This window comes from Loxodonta africana, chromosome 21, assembly GCF_030014295.1.
Source record: "Loxodonta africana isolate mLoxAfr1 chromosome 21, mLoxAfr1.hap2, whole genome shotgun sequence".
Classification (NCBI taxonomy): domain Eukaryota; kingdom Metazoa; phylum Chordata; class Mammalia; order Proboscidea; family Elephantidae; genus Loxodonta; species Loxodonta africana.
The window spans coordinates 39,818,416-39,840,404 of record NC_087362.1 but is presented as its reverse complement, the minus strand read 5'-3'; the positions used below and the strand labels follow the sequence as shown (position 1 = coordinate 39,840,404).

Genomic DNA, 21,989 nt, shown 5'->3' with positions numbered 1-21,989 from the left:
GCCCTTTTGATTTTGCATTTATAGACTCTTGAGTCACTGAGGTAGATTTTGGAACTTAATAAAGAATAGACCAAGAAGACTTGGATAAGATGAGGGTGTCAGTGAAATGTGCCACCCTGTGAGTGCGCCTGGGTCCCAGGGAAGTGGGAGAAGAGTTTGTGGGATGCTTAATTATGTCTTTCTGGCTGAGCCCTGGGTATAGGAACCAGGTGGGGTTCCTAGCTACTTCCAAGTTGCCTGATGTGTGGGATGGAACCTGTGTGGTTCTATTTTAGAATGATGGATACTATCATCGGTACACATAATTTAAAATAAATTAACATTCCTATTTTGCCTGAGATCCTGTGCTGCTATGATTAAAGAAAAGATTAAGGACTTGGGGAAGGTTTAAAAGAGGCATTTTCCAGCATTTCTAGATTGAAAGATCACAGCATGGAGTCCTTTCTATTAAACAAAAGTGAATGGATGCATAGATAATAAGCTGGAAGGAAAGAAGGAAGGAAGGGAGAAAGGAGAGAAGGGTGTATGAAAGGCTAACCCTTTATTTTGGGGTGGTAGGATTGTAGCGGCTTTTTTCTTTCTGCGTGTTCATCTGTCTTCTCTGATTTTGTTTTTTTTCTGTATGAATGTAAGTGTAAATCAGGAAATGGCCTGAGACAAGCCTGGAGGAGGTAGATAGGGACCAGGTCATGGGTTCTGTGTTAATCGTTACTGCTCTTCACTGTATATTTCCACTTCTCATTTTTCAGCGCACAGGGAATATTACACTTCTCTACCTTCTTGAAGCTAGGCAGCGCCAAGTGACTTGTTCTGGTCGATGAAATGGGACAGAAATGACACTGTCAACTGCTGGGTCAAGTGAGGTCCAGCTGTGGTGGCTGGAGGTGGGATGGAGGTACCATCTGCCTCTGTCCCTGGCTAACCATGATGACCATGGCCCCACTGACCTGGGATGGACATGAAATATGAGTGAGAAATAAACCTTTGTTTGGCTTTGAGGCCTCTTCCTTACTGAAGCACATCCTGACTGATACAAAGGGTCCGATGAACCATGCTAAGGAACTTGGGCTATATCTTACTGGCCTTTATATATGGCGTTTGTTTTTCCTATCCTGAAAGCCGACTCTGGCCAAACCAGGCCTGAACCTTTCACAGCCCAGATAAAAAAAAAAAACCCAGATGGTGTATGCTAATTCTGATTCCTCTTAGTAAAACTGTCCTGTGCTCCTTTGTGCTGATGGAACAGTTCTATATCTTGAATGTGGTGTGGTACACAAATTTCCACATGTGATAAAATATCGTGTACACAAAGGCATACCAAAAAAGAAAAAAAAAATTGAGTCCACGCAAAAACCAGTGAAATCAGAGTTAGGCCTGCAGTCTAGTTAATGTCGGTTTCTGGGTTTGATGATGTGCTGCGGTTGCGTAAGATATGCCCATTGGACGAAGCTGGATGGTAAGTCCACGAGAGCTCTCTGTACCGTTTTTGCCACTTCTTATAAGTCTATAATTAGTTCAAAATAAAAGTTAACAACAACAACAAAGGTCATAGGTTAAATCAAGGAAGTGAACCGTGGGCAGTCCCAGGTTCACCGCCAGACTCTTGGGAAAGCTCACATTGGCAGACTAAGCCTGTTGTCCTCACGTAACGATCAGCAGTTCATCCCCCCGTCTGAAACCTGTCAGCCACTGCATTCCCGTTTAGAGCACGTTCCAGGATAAACATTTCCAGAATGCTAAGATTGTTAGGCAATCTGAAGAGCATACCCCCCAATACATACACGTAAACATATAAAAACATATACACACTCAAATTCTAAGAGCTACATTTTTTCCGCACTGAACTCCCTATGTTTTAGGCTGTTACTCTGTATTTCTCAGGGCCAGTAGCAGAAACAGGAAACCCGATACCTAGGACAGGAGAAGTACCTGAATAATAGTGTGTGGACTTGAATCACTGTCCCCAGGAGCCTAGTAACCCACAGCTTGTGGATTAGTCTGTTGAACTACTTGATGGCTTGTGACCCCTTGTTCTCCCTGGATATATATGTTTCTATTTTGTTCTTATTGGTAGTGGCAGCTCTGTGCTTTGTGTTAAAGTGCAGGGGGAGGACCAAAAGACAACTTTCCAATTGTCAGTTACATGTACAGAAGAATGTACTGGCCACATGGCTGTGGCATCATTCTTGTTGGGATATTACTTTGGGGTCACCATCTGGGAATGTTCTCCCTGTTTTAGGGGGGAAACATGTGTGTGCATTTTTTATAATATGTAGCCTGCATATCCCTTGGAGTTTCCATAGTGGGTTTGTAAAAATCTTTTTACCACCCCTGCCCGATATAGTGAAGCTCTGACTTTATTCTTGTGATAAATTCAGATTTCTGTAAGACTTTATATGGCAGTGAGTAGCATCCCCCAGTGAAGTGAGGCTGGGGACAAGTGAGGGTGAAAGGCTGCTTTACTTGCTCATGCTGAGTGTCAAATAGGAAGAGTTAAGTGTTATTGTTGTTAGGTGCTGTCGAGTAAGTTCCGACTCATAGCGACCCTATGGGTCAGAGTAGAACTGCCCCACAGGGTTTCCAAGGAGTAGCTGGTGGATTTGAACTGCCGACCTTTGGTTAGCAGCCAAGGTCTTAACTACTATACCACCAAGACTCCATAAGACAGAAGACATAAGAATCACTGTGGGGGGTAAAGTTAGCCATGGAAGAGATTTTAATGGTCAGATAAATTTCAGTTATTTGAATTTAAAGGATGTGGGGTGTTGTTCCTCATCTGAAGGCCCAACATGGTGTGATCTCACCTAAGTGCCTTTCACATCTCTTGGCTTCCATTTCCTTCTTTATAGGGCGAGGGATGTGGCCTTGCCTGTCTGTGGACCTTCCAGCTCTGATATTCCCAGACCTTAGAAAACTTTAACAAAGTCCATTTGTTGGCATTTGTCCATTTTCTTGGATCAGGTTAATGCTTCTCCTCCTTCCAAAATCTGTACGCTTGAGCATCTACCAAGAGCAGGAATATAAATCTATGTTGGCAAAACTTGCCCTTGCCACTGATAACCCTGTTGTGGCTTGGGGAGGTCATTTGATCGCACTGCATCTCCTTTCCCTGAAACTGGGCTCTGTTAGAAAACATGACTTGCATCCTCCAGGATCCGGATAATCAGTGATCTGGTCTTCTGGGAGGACCTGTGGACATCATTAGCTCTCATCCACCATGCTGCAATATCGGTCACCAAGTCTCATTTATTGCTGAGTGGCATCAGATTTCTATCTTAAAATAACCAGTTGCTGTCGAGCCAATTCCAACTCATGGTGACCCCGTATGTGTCAGAGTAGAACTGGGCTCTGTGGGGTTTTCAATGGCTGATTTTTTGGAAGTTTATCACCAGATCTTTCTTCCAAGGAGCCTCTGGGTGGACTCGAACCTCCAGCCTTTTGGTTAGCAGCTGAGAGCTTTAAGCACTCAGGGACCCCAAACTTAACATGCACACACAGCAAAATAATTTGACACAGTGGACATCTTACGTCTGCTACTTAAATAACTTTATTAAATACCCACTCTATTCCTGGCAGGATGTTAGGTACTTAACACTTACCCTTACAATTTTGTGAGTGGTTAATATTCATCTTTTATGAATAAGGAAATTGAGGCTCAGAAATGTTAAATGGCCCAAAGTCACAGAACTAATACGTGTTCAGTGTGCTTCCCAGCTGCCTGTGCCTGAGGCTTATTGTTCAAAGCTTCGGACTTGGGTTGGAGCTCAGGACTTGGGAGGCCAAGATAGACCAGTCTCACTAACCATCTCATCACAACTCGCATCCACCCCTGAATAAGACAGATTGGGTGGAGGATGTTCTCAGCAGTGTTGCTTGCCTTTCCTTCACAGCATTAGAAGTTTCATGTTATTCTCCTCAGTCTCACTTTAGCATCACAGTCTAGACATGAACTCCCATGTTAACCATCTCTTTTATGGGGTTCTTCTTACCTGAATAGGCAGGTGGCCCTGGCATTCTTGGCTGTTTGTCCTTCAGAGGAACTAGACCTAAGAAGTGATGGTATCTTATCTCATACTCCTGAGTCCAGCCAAACTTAAAATCTGGGAGTGCCTTCATAAAAACAAGGCGAGTCAGAAAGTCATCCCCAAGATCTCTTTTTCCAGAAGTGTGTCAGGAGGCTGCCTAGTGGGACACGATTACTTCAAATCCTGGTTGCTCCTGTACTTCTAGTTTCTCTGCAGGAGGGAACTTTGTCTTTGGAGTCAGACTGACTTGGGTCAATCATTGTCCATCCTCTTCTTAGCTCTGTGATCTCTTAGAAGATGCCACATTGTAAATGGGAAAATACTACCCATCTTTCAGTTGTTGCAAGGGTGAAATGAACCAGTGTATCTAAAATGGCTGGCCTGTGGTAGGCTCTGAGTAGCCAGTAGCCATTATACCAAAAAACAAACGTTGCTGTCAACTCGATTCCGACTCATAGCAACCCTATAGGACAGAACAGAATTGCCCCAAAGGGTTTCCAAGGAGCAGCTGGTGGATTCAAACTGCCAACCTTTTGGTTGGCAGCTGAGCTCTTAACCACTGTACCACCAGGGCTCCATTATTAGCATCATTATTATTATCCAGGCATGTCCCACCTGTCTGTAGAGTCTTATGGGTTACTAAGCCAAGGTTCTCTTTGGAGTCTGTGTCAGTTAAGGCCCACTGGCATAGATTTTCCCTGTTCCTGTACTTTCTAGAAATAAATCGTTGTTAATTTTTGACACAGGCTTGGTAGAATCATACCTGGATGTGATTTGGAGATGAAAATGTTGCCCACTGAATCCTCGCACGAGACAGGCTTTGTATTGCTGCTCTGATTGCTCTTGTTTTCAGGGCACAGATTGAGAGGAGATAATGTTAGCCTGAAGACCTTTTGGAGCCCCTTCTGTGTGCTGAGTAAAAACAGCACAACCCCCAGCCTGTAGGTTCAGCAGCATCCCAGGCTCACATCCTGCCTGAACTTGGCAGTAAAAGCTCTGTTCTTCCATTCGTTCAGATGATTTATATTCTCTCTGGGCGTCTAATATTAAACAGGGGAATTCCGACATGTTCCATAACACATTTACTGTAACTTGATACCGTGAACTAAACTTGCTGTTATTTATCATTTCTTTTTATTTTCTCTCATTCCAGCATAAAGCCAAGGTGGAAGCAATGACCCTGGACCTCGCTCAGCTCTGTAGCGTGCAGCATTTTGCCGAAGCATTCAAGGCCAAGAATGTGTGAGTGTTCCAGCTGAAGATTATAGATCATAATTTCTTGCTATTGTAATGTCTTTATCAGATGAACACAACTGGGAGAATGCAGTGCCGTCCGTGTTGTCTTGGCATCCAAATAGGAGGCTCATTTATATCTGCCCTGTTAAGGTGTACGGTATTTCCTTGACCCTAAGTCACCCTCATTATGTGATGTGTCATCAATCTAATCACAGTTTCCTGGGGGGTCAGGGGCGGGAACCTAACAAAACACTATCAAAGCACTAGTACAAGTGGCTAATAAAAGGCATCCAGTTGTAAGATGCATCCTGAAAATAGATATTTTTTTGAAAATTAAAAAAAAAGTATATCTCACAATCAAGGAAAAGTAACTTTAATTGCATTCAGGAGTAAGTAACCTCAGTTATCCAATACTGCAGAGAGCCTGAGACCCAGAGCACGCAAAGGGTCTACTGTTTGCCAAGCCTTCAATGGTTTTATGTGGGGCAAAAACATGGCTCCAGAACATAGACTGACACAAGTGAGAAACTTATTCCTTTTTTCTATCCTCTTTCAACCTCTGCAGTTGCCTGAAGGAGAAAGCCTTGGTTAGGCAATGGCATATTTTCGTGCTGTCACATGCTGACCTCCCTTTCTGTTAGAGAGGGCGGGCCTCAGACCCAGAGCCCAGGAAAGCAGTGGTGGCTAGCTACAGTTTAATTATAATATTTTGTTTCCAAGTGTTTATTTTTACAGTTAACTAATATTTATGGCAAGCAACACTGGTTTCTCATTTAACATAGTGGTTTAAATTTCATTAAGAAATAACTTTAATTTTTTTTTAAGTGAGTTGATTTAAGTATGAAAATTAAGTTAGTACTAGTACAGGTGGTGCTGAGGATAAGACAGTTACAAAAGTGGCACCAGAAGGGCTGAATTTATAGACATCTGATAAATTACAAACTGTCTCTGGGTTCAGCTCTGTTGGGAAGGTTTGGTTTTACAGTTCTCCGAGCTGTTGACAGAAGTGAGGGACAGTATTTTATACCAAAAACTCAAGCCGTACTATGTCGATCTGACCTCAAAATACTGGCCAGTATCCAATCCCTCTTGTGTCTCTGTTAATTTCTCACTCGGTTCTTTCAGACTATTAAAAAGTTTGCTATCTAAGGCCCTTTCTGGATCAAGCAAGCAGCCTGAGTCGTTGAGATCTAGATGCGAGTAACTGTGGAGAATTGTACCATCCTGTAAGCACACACCATGCCACCCCAGGAGCAGTTAGATAACATCCCCCAGCCAATCAGTGAATCTTGGGCGAGCCCTGCTGGGTGGTGCTTGCAGTGCTTAACCAATTGTAAGACGCATCCCGATTATAGACATTTTTTGTTGGCGGGGGAAAAAATGCCTCTCAGGATTCAAGAAGACATTGCAGTGCTCAACGCTTGGTTGCTGCTGGCCCATCAGAAGTGCTGGAGAACCGGAAGTCAGGGTGCAACAGTAGCTCCAAGACATTGGTTCATTTACTCCCTCCTCACTCACTTATCCCCTTGGTCATTCACTTAAGAAATATTCTGTGATTGCCTCTGAAGTCCAGGCGCCCTTCTAGACTCTGAGAATTGTGGCTCTTGGAAGTTGAGTTAACCTGAAAGAAGCCATAATCTCAATTGTCAGCAAGAAGTCTTTTAGTGCTAACAGCCAACTCCTCAACCTAGTATTTTTGTGATTGTTTGGGAAGGAATAATAATTATAATACCAATATTAATAACTGTAATAACAGCAGTAGCAGCTAATTTATTGAGTGCTTATTATGGGCCACATACTAAGAATGGCTTGGATGCATTTTCTAATGAAAGCAATCTTTTAGGGTTGATGCTATTATTATGTCCATTATATAAATGAGAGAAGTGAGACTGGAAAAGATACATAATTTACCCAAAGGCACATGGCTGGTAAGTAAAGGGGCTGAGATCCAAGGCTTCCATTTAACCACCAGGCTGTACTGGCTTTCATTTTAAATGTAATGGAAACAGAGGCTCAAAGAATCGGAGTGACTGTTCCAGGGCCACTTGGTAAATTGGTGACTGATGCAAGATTTCAGTCTGATTCTTTACCCTCTTCCTGATACCGTGCAGGTCTACTGATAGCTTAAATTTACTCCCTTGTACCCCTTTCTCCACCCCTGCTTCAGTCTGCATTGAATGTGAGCAGTTTTGCTGAAGAGAGCCAACTGTTATATAACAGGATCATCTTCCAAGTCTGAACGGGACCATTAGTTTTTAACCATTAAGCATTTCGGAAATCATCAAACTCAAGTGCCTTTTGTTATCACCAAGGTCAAACTCTTAGAGAAAGAAAGCTATCACCCATTTTGCCCTAATCCTAAATGTTAGCCAGTGGGTTTGAATTTTTGCATTCTAGGCTAGAAATGGGCAATTTTCCTTCTAGAAAACTCTGTAGTGCAAACCTCTCTGTATATGTCTCTTGAGAGCACAGTATTTTACATGGCTTAGAGAAATATTGTGGTGGCGAAAATATGCATAAAAGAGAGCGATTTCACTTTTGAAATACTGCCAGAGAGAAATCTCTCATGGATAGACAGATGACAGTTTAGCACTTGCAGGTCTTTAGATTCTGAGAACTGTCAGAAGTGAATTCAAGTGCTAGTGACTCAGCTGCCAAAAACATGTGTAGCTCTATTCTTATCGTCACCTCCCATCTTCAGACGTGAAACTTTCCTTGTGTGTAAAACATAATGACAAATGAAAGAAAGGCTGCCAGTTCAGAACCAATCTCTTTTTGTGCGGTTGGACTGAAAAAAAAAGAAAAGAAAAACCCTTAAATTTGAGTTCCATGTGGATGCCCCCGTTTAAGATACCATTTCAAAGCCTGCAGAAGAGTGAGCACACCAGAGACTGGTCAGGCTCCTTTTTCCTGCTCCTGTTTTTTTTTTGTTGCCTCAGTTCATGCCCGCGCTCAAGCATGTTTCCCCACGCCGGGATAGGCAGCTCGTTTAAGTCCTTGGGTAGAAAAGGTAGAAGCAGATGCCAAATACAAACCCTGACACAAGATGCAGCTCGTCGTACTGCAGAGCCACCCTCATGAGCCTTCCAGCAGGAAGGGATGTGGATTCAGCTTCTTCGGGGATATCGTCGTCTTCTCTTTTAGGGGGTGAGGGGTGTGTGTTTTAGAATGAAGGTTCCCGGATGGCACAAATGGTTTGTGCTCAACTGCTGTTCTAAAGGTTGACAGTTCCAACCGTCCCAGCAGTACTGTGGAAGAAAGGCCTGGCCATCTGCTTCTGTAAAGGTTACAGCCAAGAAAACCCTCTGGAGCAGTGTTAAATGGGGTCACCATGAGTCAGAATCAACTAGACAGAAGTGGGTTTGATTTTTTTTTTAATTTAAAATGACCACTGCTAATAATGATTTTAAAAATAACAGCTGCTGGCTGGCTTTTTGTTTATTCTGTGCAAGGCAAGGTGCTAAGCACTTATACGTGTATTCTCTTTAGTTTTTACAATGACTCTAGTATTATCTAATGATTATTATCTCCATTTTACAAATTAAAAGGCTGATACACAGAGAATCTAACTCACTTTACTAAATGATGGGTCCTGGATTTGAACCCGAATCTGTGTGAATCCAATTTTTTTTTTTTTAATTTTATCGTGCTTTAGGTGAAAGTTTACAGTGCAAATTAGTTTACTGTTCAAAAATTTATACACAAATTGTTTTGTGATGTTGGTTGCAATCCCTGCAATGTGTCAGCACTCTCCCCCTTTCCCTTTCCACCTCAGGTTCCCTATGTCAATTCCTCCAGTTTTCCTGTCCCTTCCTGCCTTCTCCTCCTTGCTTTTGGGCAGGTGTTGCCCATTTGGTCTCCTATACTTGATTGAACTAAGAAGCATATTCCTCACATATGTTACTGCTTGTTTTATAGGCCTGTCTAATCTTTTGCTGAAGGATGGACTTCGGAGTGGCTTCAGTTCTGAGTTAACAGGGTGTCTGGGGGCGATAGTCTCGGGGGTTCCTCCAGTCTCTGTCAGACCACTAAGTCTGGTCTTTTTTTGTGAATTTGAATTTTGTTCTACATTTTTCTCTTGCACTGTCTGGGACCCTCTATTGTGATCCCTGTCAGAGCAGTCGGTGGTAGTAGCCAGGCTCCATCTGGTTCTTCCAGGCTCAAAATGGTAGAGGCTGTGGTTCATGTGGTCCATTAGTCCTTTGGACAAACATTTTCCTTGTGTCTTTGTTTTTTTATATTCTCCTTTGCTCCCGACAGGATGGGACCTATAAATGTATCTTAGATGGCCACTCATAGGCTTTTAAGACCCCGAATGCTACTCACCAAGGTGGGATGTAGAACATTTTCTTTATGACTGTGTTATGCCAATTGACCTAGATATCCCCTGAGACTATGATCCCCAGCCCTCGGCCCTAGTAACTTGATCCCTCAAGGTATTTGGATGTATCCAGGAAGCTTCTGGAAACCTATAGTGGTTAAGTGCTACAGTTGCTAACCAAAGTTTGAATCCCCCAGGCCCTCCTTGGAAACTCTGTGGGGCAGTTCTACTCTGTCCTATAGGGTCGCTATGAGTCGGAATCAACTCGATGGCAGTGGGTAGTGGGTAGGAAGCTTCTATGACTTTGCCTTGGTCAAGTTGTGCTGACTTCCCCTATATTGTGTATTGTTTTTCCCTTCGCCAAAGTTAACACTCGTCTACTATCTAGTTAGTGATTTCCCCTACCTGCCCACTTCTCCCTCCTAGGCTTTAAAGATTGCTTTTTTCTGTGTATAAAGCTTTTCTTGAGTTTTTATAATAGTGGTCTCATACAGTATTTGTCTTTTGTGATTGACTTATTTTATTCAGCATAATGCCCTCTAGATTCATCCATGTTTTGAAATGTTTTGCAGATTCATCATTGTTCTTCATCGTTGCTTAGTATTCCATTGTGTATACGTACCATAATTTGTTTATCCATTCATCTGTTGATGGGCACTTGGGTTGTTTCCATCTTTTTGCTATAGTGAATAATGCTGCAGTGAACATGAGTGTGCATATGTCTATTCGTGCGATGACCCTTATATTCCTAGAAATAGGATTGCTGGATTGTGTGGTATTTCTATTTCTAGTTTTTTAAGGAGGCACCATATCATTTTGCATAGTGGTTGTACCATGTTGTAAACCCACCAGCAGTGCATAAGAGTTCTAATCTCCCATAACCTCTCCAACATTTGTTATTTTCTGTTTTTTTAATTTTTTATTAGTGCCAGTTATATCAGAGTGAGATGGTATCTCATTGTAGTTTTTATTTGCATTTCTTTAGTGGCTAATGATTGCAAGCATTTCCTTGTGTGTCTGTTAGCTACCTGAATGTCTTCTTTGGGTGAAGTGTTTGTTCGTAGCCTTTGCCCATTTTTTTAAAATTATACTTTAGATGAAGGTTTACAGAACAAACTAGCTTCTCATTAAACAGTTAGTACACATATTGTTTTATGACATTGGTTTACAACCCCACGACATGTCAACACTCTCCCTTCTTGACACTGGCTTCCCTATTACCAGCTTTGCTGTCCTCTCCTGCCTTCTAGTCCTTGCCTCTGGGCTGGTGTGCCCATTTAGTCTCGTTTTGTTTTATGGGCCTGTCTAATCTTTGGCTGAAGGATGAACCTCACGAGTAACTTCATTACTGAGCTAAAAGGATGTCCAGGGGCCATACTCTCAGGGTTTCTCCAGTCTCTGTCAGGCCAGTAAGTCCAGTCTTTTTTTTTGTGAGTTAGAATTTTGTTCTACATTTTTCTCCAGCTCTGCCCAGGACCCTCTATGGTGATCCGTGTCAGAACAGTCAGCCGCGGTAGCTGGGCACCGTCTAGTTGTACTGAACTCAGTGTGGTGGAGGCTATGGAAGATGTGGTCCATTAGTTCTTTGGACTAATCTTTCCCTTGTATCTTTAGTTTTCTTCATTCTTCCTTGCTTCTGAAAAGGTGAGACCAGTGGAGTATCTTAGGTGGCCACTCAAAGGCTTTTAAGACCTCAGATGCTACTCACCAAAGTAGAATATAGAACATTTTCCTTATGAACCGTGTCATGCCAGTTGAGCTAGATGTTCCCCGAGACCATGGTCTCCACAGCCCTTAGCCCAGCAATTTGGTCCCTCAGGGAGTTTGGATGTGTCTATGGAGCTTCCATGACCTTGTCTTATACAAGTTGTGCTGGCTTCCCCAGTATTGTGTACTGTCTTGCCCTTCACCAAAGTTACCACTTATCTATTGTCTAGTGTTTTTCCATCCTCACCCCTCCCTTCCCTCATACCCATCAAAGATTATTTCTTTTTGTGTGTAAGCCTTTTCCTGAATTTTTATAGTAGTGGTCTCATACAGTATTTATCCTTTTGTAATTGACTTATTGCACTCAGCATAATGCTCTCCAGATTCATCGATGTTGTGAGATGCTTGGCAGAGTCATCATTGTTCTTTATCGTTGCATAGTACACCATTGTGTGTATGTAACATAGTTTGTTTATTCACTCACCTGTTGATGAGCATCTAAGTTGTTTCCATCTTTTTGCTATTGTGAACAATGCTGCAGTGAACATGGGCATGCATACATCTATTTGTGTGATGACGCATATTTCTCTAGGATATATTCCTAGGAGTGGGATTGCTGGATCATATGGTGTTTCTTTTTCTAGCTTTCTAAGGAAATGCCATATCGTTTTCCAAAATGGTTGTATGTACTATCTTGCACTCTCATCAACAGTGCATAAGAGATCCAATCTCCCCACAGCCTCTCCAACATTTGTTATTTTCCATTTTTTTTGATTCATGCCAGCAATGCCAGTGTGAGATGGTATCTCATTGTGGTTTTGATTTGCATTTCTCTAATGGCTAGTGATCTTGAATGTTTTCTCATGTGTCTATTAGCCACTAGCATGTCTTCTTTAGTGAAGTGTCTGTGTATTTCTTTTGCCTGTTTTTTAATTGGATTATTTGTCTTTTTGTTGTAGAGATGTTGGATTTTCCTGTAGATTTTAGAGATTAGACCTTTGTTGGATTTGTAATAGCCAAAAAAATCTTCCCTGTCTGTAGCTTCTCTTTTTACTCTTTTCCTGAAGTCTTTTGATGAGCATAAGTATTTAATTTTAAGAAGATTCCAGTTATCTGGAAGCCCAGGTGGTGTAGTGGTTAAGTGCTACGGCTGCTAACCAAAGGGTCGGCAGTTCGAATCCACCAGGTGCTCCTTGGAAACTCTATGGGGGCAGTTTTACTCTGTCCTGTAGGGTTGCTATGAGTCAGAATTGACTCTACAGCACTGGGTTTGGTTTTTTAGTTTGGTCTAGTTATCTAGTTTATCTTCTGAAGTTTGTATGTTGTTAGTTATGGTTTGTATCTTATTAATGTCATTTATTAGCATTGATTCTTTGCCTATTTTTTAACTGAATTATTTGTCTTTTTGTTGTTGAGGTGTTGAAGTATTTTATAGATTTTAAAGTTTAGACCTTTATTAGATATATCATTGCCAACTTTTTTCCTCCAGTCTGTAGGTTCTCTTTTTACTCTTTTGGTGAAGTCTTTTTTTTTTTTTTTTTTTGATGAGCATAAGTGTTTAATTTTTAGGAAGTTCCAGGTATCTACTTTATCTTCTGGTGTTTGTGCATTGTTAGTTATGGGTTGTATTATATTTATGCTATGTTTTTTTTTATTAGGACTCCTAGTGAAAGCAACTACTTTTGGTGTTTCTACCTACATTTTAGGCATATATTTTTCAGTATACATTTTTGTATTGTTTATCTATTACTGAGTAACAAATTACTTTGAAACTTGTTGTTAGCTTCCATGAGTGTTTTCCAACTCATGGTGACCTGTGTGCAACAGAATGAAGCATTGCCTGGTTCTGCACTGTCCTCAGAATCAGTCACCAACATGTTTGAGTTCATCAGCACAGCTACTGCGCCAGTCCATCTCACTGAGGGTCTCCTACACCTTCATTGTCCCACTACTTCACCAAACATGATATCCTTCTCTAGCAGTTGGTCCTTCTTGTTGATGGGTCCAAAGTAAGCAAGTTGGACAGTGTTCTGTTATGATCCATAAAGTTTTCATTGGCTAATTTTTGGAGGTAGACTACTAGGCTTTTCTTCCTAGTCTGTCTTAGTCTGGAAGCTCTGGTGGGTGACCAGTGGCATACCTCTCGGCATCACAGTGACACACAAGCCACCACAGTGGGACAAAATGACAGGCAGGTGGTAGACTCTGAAACTTAGTGGCTTCAAACATTAACATTTATATTCATTTTCTTTTTGTCTCTAGCTTTCTGCCTGTCTCTCTCATAGTTTATTTAAATCAGGATTCAAATAAAATGTATTTCTTAAGTCTCTTTTAATCTATATGTTTTCCTTCCATTTTCACATTATTTATTTATTTATTTTTCATGTAACCTCTTGTTTTATGGGACCAGATTGCTGGTCCTATACAGTTTTCCGGTCCATACTTTGATGATTGCATCCCTGTGGTGTCATTTAACATGTTCTTTTGTCTCCTAAGTTTCCAGTGAATTGGTAGCTAACTCTAGAGGCTTGATCAAATGCATGTGTAATTTTCTGGCAAGAATACTTCTTCAGTGATGGTGTAGTTGTCCACCCAGAGGACACATATGCTTGGTTTGAAAAGTCAGTTTTCTTAAGGCTCAGCACGCCCTCTGCCCACTCTCTCTCTGCCTGCCCACCCCCATTTTCATTTATTTATTCCATTATTCTCTACTCAGTCTTCTGGGTGGTCAGACTAGGAAGCCTCAGCCTGTTTCCAGACATTTCTCCCCAGAGTCAGTGGTGGTGGTCGGCCAGTATGTCTCAGGTCAAATTATTTTGGGCATTACTGGAAAGTTCCAAACACAAGCCTGTGGTAAGTCCCAATCAAACTGAGTTTTGAAGGATATTTTTGTTTAAACTGCAAGCCTGGAGAGCAGCCAGACCCCACACCGCCTTGTGGGCGGAGGCCTCCATCAGCTTAGGAAGAGCTGGGACCCTTTCTAATCATTCAGACCAAATATTGGGACTTTCTGAAATGGACTTTGAAACAATAGTGCATTGTTGGTGGTGCTTTTACCCATTTTTTGTCCCTACTCCTAGCTGCTTACTTTACTGAAAAGTATACATTTTGAATATGCGTTAGAACAGTGTCCAATACGTACTGAGAGCTCTGTAAACATTTTTCTCTTTCTCAGAAAATGTTTTAAGATTTGAGTTTCATGTATTCTGATAAAATGGGTACTGGGACTCCAATTCTATCATTTTAAATTTGAGGATGGCATATAATTTAGGAAATGCATCGCTTGAGTCTCAGTTACGTGTTGGCTATAATATCAAATTGATCAAAGGTTTCAAATCATACTGGAAATTAATTAAAATTGATATGATATTCATATTAAAGATAATATATGCAAGTCTAAAGATTTCTAGAGCTTAAACTTTTGACCATGAATTCCTACTTTCTCTTCTCAACTTACTGTCTCCAATGTAATTAAAAGAAATTAGGCTTTTGTTTCACTTTATAAAATAACATAGAAAAGTAGTGTTTTAAAAAAGTTAAAATAATGGTTTTCTATGCTTTCTTTTTTAAACATTTGAGGAGGAAAATCTTCAACCAAGTTATTTATTTTCACTTTTTCCTAAATTGCTTTCAGAACTGGAATCCACTCATCTCAGATATTCTTGGACTCTTATTCCAAATTTTTCTGTCTCAAATCCTGCTATGGGAGTGAATGGACCATAAGTTATAAATAAATTCTAAATTTTGAGGGATAAATTACCCTAAAGACTGATGTGTAAATTACGGTTTAATCTTTTTTTTTTTTCTCCTCAGCTCAATTTTAAGAGTAACGTTTTAGCCAACAGAGCTGCATTACTCTTACCGCAACATGAGAAACCCACTTTTGGTTTGCCTAGCAGAGGGTCATGTTGCTGTGCTTTTCTACACAGTATGAAAACGAAAAGAAAAGAAAAACAGAAAGGCAGATTTTAGCTGTAACGAATGCTCTAAATCGAGATCTTAATTACGGTTTTTAAAGACATTTTTAAAAGTCTACAAGCTGATTTTTTCTCATCCCATACATTTTCCATCTCAAGGTATTCAAAAATCATATTCTGAAACATTTACTATCTCTGGAAAATCAGGAAAGTACACTTCCCTCATAAGTCATTTTTTTTTTTTGCCTTCTTGAAACTTAACTCTTTAGACATCAAATCATTTTAAATATATATATTTAAAGTATTGCTAAAATAGATTATACACTGTCATCTATTATTAAACAAAATGCTAACTCAGAGAAAAATGGCGCAGGGCCAGGGTCAGCAAACTTTTCTGTAAAAGGCCAGAGAGTAAATACTTTTACCTTTGTGGGCTATAACATCTCTGTCACAACGTCTCAGCTCTGCCATTGTAGCATGAAAGCAACTGTTGACAATGTGTAATGAACAAGCGTGTCTGTGTTCCAATAAAACTTTATTTACAAGAACAAGTGACTCAGCGAGTGCTGCTGTAGCAAAAAATACCATAAGATAGGTGACTTTAAAGAAGAGGAATTTATTTTCTCACAGTTTAGGAGGCTAGAAGTCTGAATTCAGGGCATGGCTGTAGGTGGGAAGTCCTTCTTTGTCTATTTCAGCTTATAGTAGCTATGGCAATCCTTGGCATCCCTGGGCTTGTAAATGCATCTACCTTGTGTGTCTTTCTTCATGTGGCATCTTACGCCTGTGTGTGTGTCCATGTCTGTTCTCTTCTTTTTATAAGACACGGCTCAGGAGTGATTGGGTTTAGAACCCACCCTACTCTGGTATGGCCTCATTAATATAACAAAAGAAAATCCTATTTCCAAACAAGGTCATATTTACAATGTAGGGTCATATTTACAATAAATTCACATATCTGTTTTGGGGGACACAATTCGATTCATAAAGGTAGGTGATCAGTTGGATTTGGCCTAGGGGTCACAGTTTGCCAACCCGTGGTATAGTGGGAAGATCACAGGTTTTGAGGTCAAGTAAATTTAGGTTTAAATCACAGCTCTACCACTTACTAGAGGTGTGGCCTGTACAAACTACTTAGAATCTTTGAGCATCCCTTTCCAGAACTGTGCAATGTGAATTCTCACATCCACCTTGCAGGATTGTTGAGGAGAATATCTATAATGCACAAAATTGCCAGACATGTCTCAAGGTACTGTGTCTGTCACTGTTCTTAATGTGTAGTTCCCATCTTGATCCTAATACATTTTAAGGTTTTTTAAGAATATATACAACATAATACCATAGAAATAAAAAATCTACTTTCACCAGGGAAGGGGTATAAAAGTGGAATACTAAGATGTGATCATAGAGGAAGTGTGGCTCTCATAAGGTCTTTCACAGTCATTCAAATTAAAATGAGCTTTGAGGTTCTTGACAACCAAGAGAAGAGGAGAAGTGTCTGGGAGCTGTAAATCAGAGCCAAGGAGAATTGATTGTTGTTGCTACAGTGGTGCCCCAAGGAGCTCTGGTGGTGCAATGGTTAAACGCTCAGCTCCTATCCAAAAGATTGGCAATTCAAACTCACCCAGCGATTCTATGGGAGAAAGACCCGTGGTCTGCTCCTGTAAAGATTAGAGCCTAGGAAACCCTATGGGGCAGTTCTCTGTTATATAGGGTTGCTAAGAGTTGGAATTGACTCAGCAAAAATGGAGGAGCTCAGAGTACTTGTTACTCTGCTCTTTTTTTTCCCCCTGCTCTTTGTTATTCTGTGTTTACTTTGATGTAAGGCCATGGACCTGAAGGATACTGGACATTTCTCTTCCAGAGAAAAATGCCTGGACTCTTTTCTTTGCCATTGCTAGGTCTGCTTCCCTTGGCTTTGAGCTTCTTTTCCAGATGACTCAAGTTTCCTTAAAAGCAACCTGATTTGGGTAAGAGGGGAACAGTGGAACACCCTAAATATAATCAAACTGTATTCTGGGATACCTAAGCACTCCATAGGCCTTCCTCCCCCCTTCCATTCTTTTATATTTTCTTTCATCTTCAGTATTTATTCAGTGTTTACTGGAGTCCCAGGAACTGGGCTAGCCACTGGAATTAAACCATTTACCAGCTCACTTCTCCTGTGCCCTATCGCTTGAGAAGTTTTTGGTAATTTTATACGATAACTGTCTTCAAAAACACACCCTTGGTGGAAAAAGAGTAATTATTAAATTAATTAGGGGCCACTTTGCACCTAAGTTTGATAGGGAAAACATTTCCGTGAGCCATTTTGCTAAAATTAAAAGTCATCACTGCTAAGGAATAAATGGAAATGTGTTTGAATTACCCACAACGATGTTTGCAAAATAAACATTCTTGATTTCCCAGCAGAATTCTAGGTTCAGACATCACTATCACGTTTCGTGAATTCAAAGTGATGTATGTTAATTGAAGACACAAAAAACTTCCCTTCCAGGAAGAAATGAAAGCCAGGCTTTGGAGGATAGATACAATTACTCTGTGGTTTCCTCCTGCCATTCCCCACTGCCCCACCAGTGTGCCCATAAGCTGATACTATGTCTTTAGCTCGAGCAAATAATATTAATTTTGTTGCTGTTGTTAAACAACAATCACTTAAAAAACATTGGATGAGAGCATAGGTCAGAAAACTTTGTCTGTAAAGGATGCGATAGTAAATGTTTTTGCCTTTTCTGGTGTAGCCCCTCAAGGCCTGTGGGGTCTGGCCTCTTCTCCATCTTCATCTCGGTCATATTCCCCTCATCCTGTGCCTCTCACAGAGATGCTTACAGATTCAGATTCTGACTGAGCCTTTTCTGGCACTGCTTCCCTCCTACCTGCCCATCTCCTGCCCGGATGTGACTTGGCGCCACACCCTCTGTGGAGCCTCCCACATTTCCTTATCTTCTCCCCGCTCCACGGTTGAATTGATAAGTCACTTCTTGGATCATTCGCAACACACCCAAAAATCACACTAGGAACACTATAGGAATACTTTTTTCTGTATTGACTGAACCACAGAGAAGCAGAAACCTTGGATAATTCATCTTTGTCTCAGCTCTGAATCACTTGGCAAATCCCTTAATCTCTCTGACCCTCAGGTTCTTCATTGGTAAAAATAGGAGATGATGATAATGCCAGTCTGAGGTTGTTTGGGAGGATTAAGTAACATAATGTCCAAAAAGCATAGTACCTGTTGCCTAGTGCTTAATACATTTTAGCTTGTATCATCATCGTTATTACTGTCATCCTTTGCAGCTAACACATTTACTGCCTCGTAGTAAGTTCAAGGAAAGATGGGTGGATAGATGGTTGGATGAATAGATAAGATGGAAGGAAAGGAGGGACAGAAAAAGGAGGGAAGGAAAGAAGGAAGGACAACTGTGGAAACATATTGTTCTATTTGTTGGACTGAACTCCGCTTTTAAGGTACTAATTCTCAGCCGTTGAGAGTTCTTAAACTGGTACCTCCTTGGGTGGAGACCCTGGGTGGTGCAAACAGCTAATGCAGTTGGCTGCTAACTGAAAGGATGGAGGTTCGAGCCTACACAGAGGTGCCTCAGAAGAAAGATCTGGCAATCTACTTCTAAAAAATCAGCCGGGGAAAACACTGTGGAGCACGGTTGTACTTTAACACGTACACATGGGTTTGCTGTGAGTCAGCGTCAGCTTTATGGCAGCTGCTTTCTGTTTGTTTGTTTCTGGCAGTATTTGCAGATCCTGGGAATCCGATTTTAAGATAATCACATATACAATAGTTATCTCAGGCAAGAAACATAAAGGCTCCCTTTTAGGAAGCTATGAGCCAGGACTCCCCTGGTGTGGGTGTGCACCACGCAACCAAGCCAGCCTAGCGTTGCTTGTGCGGACAGGGCTGACCCCTCGGAGCCGAACCCACTACGTGTCTTCTTGGACCTAGCCTGAAAGCACCGGCTCGGCCATCTCCGCAGCAAATCCAGGACACGAGGGTTAACGTTCGGTTACTTGCAGAGAACTACTGATTTATGTAAGACTTGGAAAAAGCATTTCAGTTTCTGTGGTTCAAATTAGATTTCCCAACTTGGCCCATGAATCCAGCTTGGTTTTTCTCCTTGTACCATCCTAACCACCCCCTTTGTCACATCGGAATTCTACGTTTACATAATTGACATGTTGGGAAGTTGTGCTTAAACCGCACTGAAATCACATTTTAATAACATGGGAACCGTCTTTTTTTTCCCCGTAAATTGTTGAGAGGCCAATTCTTGTGAGCCTAGAAACTTGAATATACATTTGAAATAAATCAGCGACAGTTGCACTGTGGCAGCCTGCTGAAAATCCCCAAGGAAGATGATATTTTTAGGTGAACTACTTGTCACCACACTGTTTTTTTAATATTGTGAGCTCTTTCTCTTCTTCACTTTTAGGAATCTATTCCTTACCTTGTCATTTGGAAATACATAAATGGAATCCTCTCAATTAGGGGCAAAGTTCTTCACTTTGCCTTTTGAACTTAAACTGCTAGTATAGTTCGTTCAATCAGTAATTCATAATCAAAAAGTTGTTTGAGCTAACATTATGCAATACTTGATAACCAAACACAGAAAGGAAAAAAAAAAAAAGGTTTCTGGTAATCTCAGACGTGCAGGTAATGGGTAAGTTGACAAATTATATGACCCTGAGAAGCAGATCTTAGCAGAATGTCTTCTTAAGACAATGATGTCTCAATTTTCCACATCAGATCTCAAAACTCCCGGGAGACTGTGACGATGGTTCCCTGACTGGACTGCACGTGGAACCAGCCAGGGATCTTTAAAAAACGCCACTGCTGCCTGGCTGCTACGCCCAGCTAGTCTGATTCAGTTGTCCAGAGGTGTGAAGGAGGTGTCTGACCTTTAAAAGCTCTCCAGGCAGTTCTCATGTGCAGCCTGACAGTCAGCGGTTTGGGATCCACTGCCCTGTAGGGGGGAGTCCCTAAGTGGTGTAAATGGTTAAGTGCTCTACTGTTAACTGAAAGGTTGGCCGTTCGAACCCTCCCAAAAGCACGTCGAGAACTGCTTCTGAAAGGTCACAGTCCTGAAAAACCTGTGGAGCGCAGCGCTGCTGCACAGTTACCGTGAGTCAGAAGCAGCTTGACAGTAACCGGTTTTGTTTTTGCCGTGTGGGGAACTGGGCACAGCACACCTATCATCCAGGTCTGGGTTTTTGTTTTTTTTTTGTCCACCTAGAGTTCAGTAGAGATGATGGCCTCATCTTCTTTTCTGCTCTCCTCCCCTCCCCAAATGTAGCTCAGAGAGTACGCAAAGATCTCTCAAAGACCACCATTAGTGTGAAGTGCTGGAAAGAACATGGGCTTTGGAGTCTGAGCAGCTTGGCTTGGATCTTGTCTTAACAACTGACGGCTTTGGGCAAATCACTTCACTTCTCTGAGCCTTTGTCTTTATGGATTTGCCTATTCTGGACATTTTGTATAAATGGGATCATACAGTACAAAGCCTTTTGTGTCTGGCATCTTAACGTAATGTTTTCAAAGTTCATCCATAATGTCGCATGTAGCTGTACTTCATCTTACTGCTTAATGATATTCCATTGTGTAGATGTACAACAATTTGTTTATCTCGTCGTCAGTTTATGGACATTTGGGCTGTTTCCACTTTTTGGCTATTACAAATAATGCTGCCATGAACATCCGTGTACAAGTTTTTTGTGTGGACATGTATTTTGAAATCTTTGGGGTATATACTGAGAAGTGGAATTGCTGTGTCATATGGTACCTCCGTGTTTACTTTTTGAGGAACTGCTGTTTTCCACAGCAGCTACACCATTTCACATTCCTGTCAGCAATGTATGAGAGTTCCATCATCCACATCCTTGCCAACTCTGCTTATTGTCTATTTTCTTACCCTAGCCATGCTAATGGGTGTAAAGTGGATATGTTATACATATTGCCACCCCTCCATTTCTGTGGGTTCTTCATCTGGGGATTCAACCAACCGTGAATTGAAAATATTCGGGACGGGGAGGGAGGTGAAGGTTCCTAAAAGCAAAGCCTGAATTCCCCACCTGCTGATCACTACGCTGAATGCACGCAAACAAAGTGATGTGTAGGCATGCCCTGCCAGAGCCTCACACCTTTTCACAGGTCCTCCCTCAGTCTCTCTCTGGCATTCTTTTTCGAGCATTGTTCACCTAGCGCCTTGTCATTATCTCTGAACAATACAGTAATGTATAACAACTATTTACATAGCATTTACATTGTATTGGGTATTATAAGTAATTTAGAGATGATTTAAAGTATATGGGAGGATGTGCATAGATTATATACAAATACTAGGCCATTTTATATAAGGGATGTGAGTATCCATGATTTTGGGATCCTGGAACCAATCCTGGAACCAGTGCCCCACAGATACCAAGGGACGACTGTATTCTTTTGTAACCTACTTTTCTTAGTACTTAGTATGTCTTCGATGATTTTTTTGTATGTTATTAAATATATTTCTCCAATTTTACTTTTGTGGATTGTGGTATAATCCATTGCATATAGATAAAATTATTTAACCAATCTCAAGTTGTTGAATGCTAGGTTGCTTCTAATTTTTGTTGCTGTTGTTGTCATAGCACTATGTGACCATCCCTGTACATACTTCTTTGTGGTCTCTTGTTTCTTCGGATAAATTCCTACAAGAGCAGTTTCTGGGCCAAAGCATATGAATGTTTTTTAATACTACTGATCTGTATTAAACCAAATTACCATCTAGAAAA

General features: G+C 41.2%; 1 protein-coding gene across 8 annotated transcripts in view; it reads left to right on the top strand.

Annotated features, from left to right (window-relative positions):
- The window catches only part of WWOX (WW domain containing oxidoreductase), a 1,096,383-nt gene that overhangs the window by 294,322 nt on the left and 780,072 nt on the right, over positions 1 to 21,989 (top strand). For all 8 annotated transcript variants that reach the window (XR_010318844.1, XM_023558142.2, XM_023558141.2 and 5 more), the window contains one exon: positions 5,179 to 5,267. Coding sequence is in view for 7 of the 8 variants with exons in the window: in XM_023558142.2 (XP_023413910.2) it covers positions 5,179 to 5,267 (89 nt within the window). In the remaining variant the exon portion in view is untranslated. The remainder of the gene's footprint in view (positions 1 to 5,178; positions 5,268 to 21,989) is intronic.